This window comes from Petaurus breviceps, unplaced genomic scaffold, assembly GCF_028583685.1.
Source record: "Petaurus breviceps papuanus isolate PSGF00001 unplaced genomic scaffold, PetGlider_PUasm1.0 99, whole genome shotgun sequence".
Taxonomy (NCBI): Eukaryota; Metazoa; Chordata; class Mammalia; order Diprotodontia; family Petauridae; genus Petaurus; species Petaurus breviceps.
Genome location: NW_027187465.1, coordinates 21,804,276 through 21,811,890, shown reverse-complemented (window position 1 = coordinate 21,811,890; position 7,615 = coordinate 21,804,276). Strand labels below are relative to the sequence as shown.

Genomic DNA, 7,615 nt, shown 5'->3' with positions numbered 1-7,615 from the left:
GAGAGAGAGAGAGAGAGAGAGAGAGAGAGAGAGAATTAAAAGTCTTGATGTCAGATGAGCCAAGTTCAAATCTTAGCTCCTACATGACCAGCTGTGTGGGCAAATGAGTTAACTTCTCTGTTCCTGCTATGGGGAAAGTTCAAGTTAATCTGCCGTGTAACAAAGAAAGCCCTTTGTTGCATGACTATAGAAGTTACCATTGTCATCCCATCCCCATTTTACATTTGAGGAGATGGAGGCACAGAGGGGTTAAATGATTTGTCCAGGGCCAACAAGCCAGTAACATGGCAGAAACAGGATTTGTACTCATGTCTTCTGACACAAAAGCTGATCTGTAAATAAGGAACTTAGTCTAGATCAATAGTCCTCAAAGTTTTTGGTCTCAGCACTTCTCTACACTTAAAAATTATTGGGGCGGCTAGGTGGCACAGTGAGTAAAGCACTGGCCCTGGAGTCGGGAGGACCCGAGTTCGGTTCCAGCCTCAAATACTTAACACCCACACACACAAAAAAAAAAAAAAACTAGCCATGTAACCTTGGGCAAGTTACTTAACCCCAATTGCCCTCCAAAAGGCAAAAAAATAAAAATAAATTATTGGGGACCCTGTAGCTCCAATGCAATATTTACAGCAACCACGATCATGATAAAGACCATGACTATAAATATCACATGACATTCGATCACAAAATATACCAAACTCTCCAGATAGAGGATAGAACTGAAGCATTTATTTAAACACCAGAAAACTGAATCCAAAAACCAGTAAACCGATTCCATCATAGTACCAAAGATATTCAGAAACCAAAATAACCTGAGAGCCACAGCATCTTTCAGCCTTCCTACAAACCAATGCAAGATCAATATCTACTCACGAGCCCATCTGACTCCTTGCCTGAGCGTCCTCTCTCCCCCACCATCTTGCTAGCTCTGACTACCAGCTTCCTATGGGCTGTGCTTCCCTTCAACAAAATCCTCCCACCACAGGCTTCATCTGACTATATTTAGCCTATTAGGGGATAGAGTTTATCTTCACATCAGGGAAGCTTCCTGTGGGCTCTCTTCTACCCTTTTTCATGTGATTACATTCAGCCTCTTGGTGGCAGGGTTTACTTTCAAAGCAGGGGAGGTCTTCAAACTCCCCTGGGTCTATTAAGAGGCAGGAAAGATCTTCAAATTCCCATTCCCATTACAGATCCCCACCAAAGAGCTTCTGTTTATGTGGTTTATGTCTGCTAATATTTACCATGTTAGAAATTTAAGCATCTTAGTATTAAAGTGAAAATAGTTTTGACTTCAAGGACTCCATGAAAGGATCTTGGGAATGGCCCTCCAAGGGTCTGTGAACCACACTTTGAGAACCACTAGATGAATGAATGAGCATTTATTAAGTGCTTCCTGTATGCCAAGCACTATACTGAGAGCTGGGAATGGAATATGAAAGACTGTCCTTTTCTACACTAATGTTCTGTGACTGTGGAATCTCAGAGTTGGAAGGGACCTCAGTGACCAGATAGTCCAAGCCATAACTGTACAAGGCTTTTCTCTTCAGAACAAGGGCTCATCCAGCCTTCCCTCGATGACATCTCTCAAAACGGCCCTCCCCCCTCCCACTTCTAGGCAGCTTTGCTGGTTAAGAAGATTTCCTCTGCCTCCTCCTTGGCTGCTCCAGGTGCTGCCCCTCTGGGATCAGGAAGAACAAAGGCTAGTCCCTTCTCTACTGGACAGCTCTTTAAATACGCAGCTCTTCTGTGTCCCTCCTGTCATTCAACAATCAGCAATCATTTATTAAGCACCTACTGTGTGCCCTGTACTAAGCACCAGAGATACAATGGAGTCCTCTTTTCTCTCATTCTAATCTGGATTCAGTCAAAGGGCCACACTTGAGGACCTAGAGGGCCACATACTGCCTCAAGGCTGCAGGTTTCCCAACCCTGTAGCATATCTCCCATGGAGACTAGGGTCCCCCAACCACAAGTCCCTTATCAGATCCTAGCCTTTGAAAGTCCCTGAAGGTCTTCCTCCTACCTATAAGAACTATAATAGCAAATGTGTATGTCATGCTCCAGGCTTCACAGAGTGCTTTATACATGGAATCTCATTCAAGCCTCATAACAATCCTGTGAAGTAGGTGCTGTTATTATCCCCATTTCACATATGAGAAACTGAGATTTAGGGAGATTAAATTACCCAGGGTCACACAGCTAGTTTGTATCTGAGGCAGGATTTGAACTCAGTTCTTCCTGATTCCCAAGCCCAGCACTCCAGCCACATGCATCACCTTAGCTGCTCTGTACTGTGGTCCTCCTTGGGTAAAGAAACAGCTGCTCACACAGGAACAATGGTGGATTGCTCATTTCAGCCAGTGAAAAACCCATGAGCCTCTGTTCTTTCCTGCCAACTACTTAAGAACCTTCTTATCAGCCTGGCCCGATTTTATCTGTGCTCTTCCAACTTCAGAATCACCCCAGGATCCTCTGGCTCTGGCTCTCTGTCTGTCTCTCTGCTCTCTGCCTGTCTCTCTTTCCATCTCTTTCTGTTTCTCTCTGTCTATCTGCCTGTCTCTCTCTGTCTTTGTCTCTCCCTCCCTCCCCCACTTCAGTCTCTCTCCTCTCTCTGTCTCTCTCTTTGTTTCTATCTGTCTGTCTCTCTGTCTCTGTCTCTCTCTCCCCTCCCTTTCTCTGTCTCTCCCCCCTCTCTCTCCATCTCCTCTTTCCCTCCCTCCTTCCTTCTCTCCCTCTATCTCCTCTGTCTCTGTCTCTGTCTCTCTGTCTCTCTCTGTCTCTCTCTCTCTCTGTCTCTCTCTCTCTCTCTCTCTCTCTCTCTCTCTCTCTCTCTCTCCCTCCCTCTCTCTCTCTCTCTCTCTCTCTCTCTCTCTCTCTCTCTCTCTCTCTCTCTCTCTCTCTCTCTCTCTCTCTCTCTCTCTCTCTCTCTCTCTCTCTCTCTCTCCCTGTCTCTGTGTCTCTCCCCCTCTTCTTTTTCACTCTCTGTCCCTCCCTTTTTCTCTCATTCTCTTTCCATCTCCTCTCTCTCTGTCTCTCCCTGTCTCTATCACTCTCCCCCTCTGTCTGTCTCTCTCTGTTTATCTCTCTTCTTTCCTCCCTTCTTCACCCCCTCCCTCTCTATCTCTTTCCATCACAAATTTTACAGAGAGATTTTCTTCTGGGCTGAGCTCCAAGGTGCCCAACTCCAGCCTGGAGAGAGGTTTTTATAGTCGGAGCTATAAACCCAAGGATATAGAGGTTTATAATGGAAATGCTGACAGCACCTTAACTGGGGCATCCCGAATGGTGGGCCCATAATAAGCACATAAATTTGGTAGCATAACTTCTGAATTATAGTCTTAAGTATGCAGTAAAAAGGTAACAGAGCAAACCAATGGAAATAAGATGGAGGGTGGTGAGGTCTCCAACCAGGGACAGGCAACACCTAAGGGCTGAGGGGGGGGGGGCCTCCCATCCCAGAGAGCATCAGGAAGCTCGCTGGAGCCTCACAGAGCCCCTGTCTTTTGCAGAGCAAAAGGGTAGAGAGATAGACTTATTATTAAGGGGCACACAGATCCTGGGAATGAAGAGATATTGTTAGTCCCACTGCCTCCCAACTTAGGCAGAACACATCTAGAATGTTGGGTTCGGGTCTAGGCAGCACAATTTAGGGAGGATCTTAATAAGCTGGAGGATGAACAACCAGGATGATAAAGTCAGTATCTCATTGTCTGCTGGTGTAGTGGATAGAGGACTTTGCTTAGAGTCAGGAAGACCTAAGTTCAAATCCTGCCTCAGACAATTAATAGCTAAATGATCCTGAGCAAGTCACTTGACCTCTGTTTGCCCTGGGTTCCTCACCTGTAAAATGGGGATAATAATAGCACCTGACTCTCAGGGTTGTTGTGCGGATCAAAGGAACCAGACATATAGTAAGCACTTAATAATGCTTGTTTCCTTCCTCCCTCTCTCGATCTCAGTTTCCTAAAGTCTAAAATACAGCTAATAATACTGCCTACTTCATAGGGCTGTGAGGATCAAATGAGATAACATATGTAAATAGGATATGTATAAACCATATCTAATATAATATAAATATAGAATTTATAAATAATATCATGACATAATTTCTGTATTGTATATAGTCATATTTTACATATGATATATAATCATATTGATGTATAATTACATATTATATATAAAGTCCTTTTCAAATACCTCATTATTTTCTTTTGTTATTATTTATTATTAATGCCATTAATAAAAATAATTACCAATGGTCATTATTATGTTATTATATGAACTAATTATTTATGATCATTATTGTTATTTTTTAATTCGTTTGAAGGAATTGGGAATATTTAGTGTGGAGAAGAGAAGACTCAGGGGGCCCATGTTAGCTGTCATCCAGAATGTCAAGGTCACGTGGAGGAGGGATTCGTGCGGTCCTACTTGACCCCCCCCCCCAAGGGCTAAACAGGAAGCAGTGGGTGAAAATTCACAAAGAGGTCAATTTGAGCACAATGTCAGGAGAGTCTCCCTAATGATAAGAGCTGTCCCCAAGTGGAATGCACATCCTGGCCAGATGACCCCATGCCCAGGCAGTTATAGAACAGCTTTTGTCCAGGTTTGGCCTGGAATAGGTGACTCCTAGGGTCCCTTCCCACTCTGACATTCTGAGATGTGTTCAAAGCAGGACCTGAATCCAGGTTTCCGACGCTGGCCAGCCCCCTCTTCACTGCCGACCCTGAATCTCCACCAAAGTGTCAGAGGCGAGGCAGCTAGCAGCCCCTACAGTGATCAGCCCCAGCATAAAGCAGGGCTTGGCCCTGGATATTTCAAACCAATCTGAATCAGGACTGGTCTCTCCACAGGGGCCTACAGGAAGCACAAATCACTTTGGCCGCTAGACTGGGGGAAGCAGAAGAAAAGATCAAGATTCTACATTCAGGTACTCAAAGGGTTCACATCAGGGTCCCCATTTACACCCCAGGGACCCTGGGCTGGAGGAGTGAGCCAGAACTGGAACCATGTAGGAAAAAGATGAAAATGTGTCCATACCTGGGATTCTGCAATGTGGGGGACCCTAAGTGTGAGACATAGACTAGCCACTCTTTGGCACCTTTCATTCTTCAAGAGGGGCCAGCATGGGTCAGAGGCAGAAAAGTCTTCAGCCTAGCTCTTTCCTGACTCCTGATTCCATGGGCAACTCTGTCCACCAAGCTGCTTCTCTCTACATGCACAGAATTTCATTTTTTGTTGGTACTGGAACTATGATTTCATTGATATAAGGGACTCCCAGCAAAGAAATTCCTTCTCCCAATGCAGATGGGTAATTCTTTGGCAATCTTTAGTCTTCCAGCAATGCCTGGTGACAAAGGCAGTGACTTACCCAATGGTCATCCAGCTAGCATGTGCCAGAGGAGGGACTTGAGCACAAGCATTTGACTGGGGACAGTCACAATGCCTCTTTAAAACTGGCAGAATGGTGAAAGGGATAAACTTGGGGTCAGAAAGACCTGGGGTCAAATACTTAACTAGCTGTATGACCCTGGCCAAGTCACTTGTCCTCCTTCAGCCTCAGTTTGCTTCTCTGTAAAATGAGCACAATAATAGCACCACCTCCATCCCAAGGTTGTGAGGGTAAAATGAAACACAATCATTTGTGGACCATTAAGCACCATATAAATGCTAATTAGTACCCTTAATATTAAAGGTTCCCCTCCAACAAGGGGTCCCCTATGTCTATGTCATAGAGAAGATTCCTTGATAAAGGCACCAATGGAAATGACTCTTCTACAAACTTCTAATGATTAATCCCAAACAAGGCAGGAGCCAACGTTTGCTCAAGAAAAGTGGTCTTGTGGAAAATGGGACAACACAGAGTCTTATGGGGAAAGAACTCTGGATGTGCTCAAATCCCAACTGTACCATTTACTACCTCTGTGGCTTTGGGTCAGGCACTGAACATCTCTGTGCCTCAGTTTCCCAATCCATAAAAAGACATTTGTGCTAAATGGTCTCAAAGGCCCTTTTAGATCTAGTTCTGTGATCCCATGATCTTTCCCTGAACCTCAGTTTCCTTATCTATAAAATGAAGACTAGATGACCACCTTTCAGCCCTAAATCTGACTCTTTATGCACTCTGTCCCCTTGCTTCCTTCTCACTTGAGATGTACATTCTTATGATATAACCAAAGGTGGGATAGGAACTGAACCTGTGATCTGCTTGGTATTGGAAACTCCCAGAGGAGGAAAATCCTCCACTGATGCAAGGCAGAACCTTCTCTGCAGCTTCTTGTCTTAAGGAACAGTTCAGAGCAGGAAGGTCAAACAGCATGACCCACAGAACTCCCTAGTGCAGCCAGAACCAGATTAAAATGCCATTGGGAAATATTTAACAAAAAGTAAAAATATAGTAGAACATAGAGAATGTTAATATGTGGTTTTCTAAGTCAATATGTAGCCCTCAGAGATCTTAATGACCAGTTTACTGGCCCCCAATTCTATTTGAGTTTTACTTCACTGATCTAGAGCTCTGAGAGTTTAAATGACTTCTCCATGATCATACAGCCAGAATGTAGCAGGACTTGAACCCATGTCTTCCTGGCTTTGAGAACAGCTCTCTGTCCACTATGCCAGCTGCCTAGCCTCAATGACATAGCTTGAGCTCAACTTATTCTACTCTTTACCAGCCCCAGGTCCACATATAAAGAGGTCGGCCAAACACCTAGACTCAGAGGAGAGTCGGTCAGTCAACAAATATTTATTAGACGCCTACTATGTACCAGGCACTATGCTAAGTGCTGGGGATATGAACACAAAAAAAAGAAATATGGTCTCTATCCTCAAAGAGCTTCTAATCTAATGGAGGATGAGAATACACAAAAGAAAGCTGAAAAGAGGGGTGGCTAGGTGGTGCAGTGAATAGAGCACCTGCCCTGGATTCAGGAGGACCTGACTTCAAATCCAGCCTCAGACACTTGACACACTTACTAGCCATGTGACTTTGGGCAAGTCACTTAACCCCAATTGCCCTCCCCAAAAAAAGCTGAAAAGTAGGAGGGGAGGAGGTTCTGGAAGGTCCCTGGGTGGGAACACAGAGAAGTCCAGAACTAGGGCAGCCAGCTGGGAAGTGAGGGAGGGGATGGCTGTGCTGGGGCCTCCTCCTTAAATGGAGGTTTGGGTGTTCATGGCTGTGCCTTCTAGTTAGAGGGGTAAGAGTGTTACAAGGAAGGGTGAAGCCAAGGCTGAGTCCATCCTGCAAGATGATGAGATTTCTTAATGAGAGAAGTGTGTGAGTGTGAGTGTGGCTGTATAGATCGATAAATGGCTACATGATTGGTTGGATGAATGGATGGATGGATGAACTGATGGATTGGTGAATAGATGGATCATTGGATGGATGAATGACTAGATTGGTAGATGAATAGATGGGTGAATGGGTGGATGGTTAAATGGATCATTGGATGGAAGAATGGATGGATGGATCATTGGATGGATGGATATATGGATGAATGGATGGATGGATGGATGGATAGGTAGATAGATGGGTAGATGGATAGACTGGTGAATAGGTGGATCATTGGATGGATGGATGGATGGATGGATGGATGGATGGATGGATGGATGG

The 7,615-nt window shown here is 44.7% G+C and overlaps 1 protein-coding gene across 1 annotated transcript in view; it reads left to right on the top strand.

The window, feature by feature from the left end:
• Positions 1–7,615, top strand: part of CUX2 (cut like homeobox 2) — a 343,700-nt gene that overhangs the window by 287,445 nt on the left and 48,640 nt on the right. Inside the window, exon 7 of the mRNA XM_069081410.1 lies at positions 4,857–4,933. Coding sequence (XP_068937511.1) covers positions 4,857–4,933 — 77 coding nt within the window. The remainder of the gene's footprint in view (positions 1–4,856; positions 4,934–7,615) is intronic.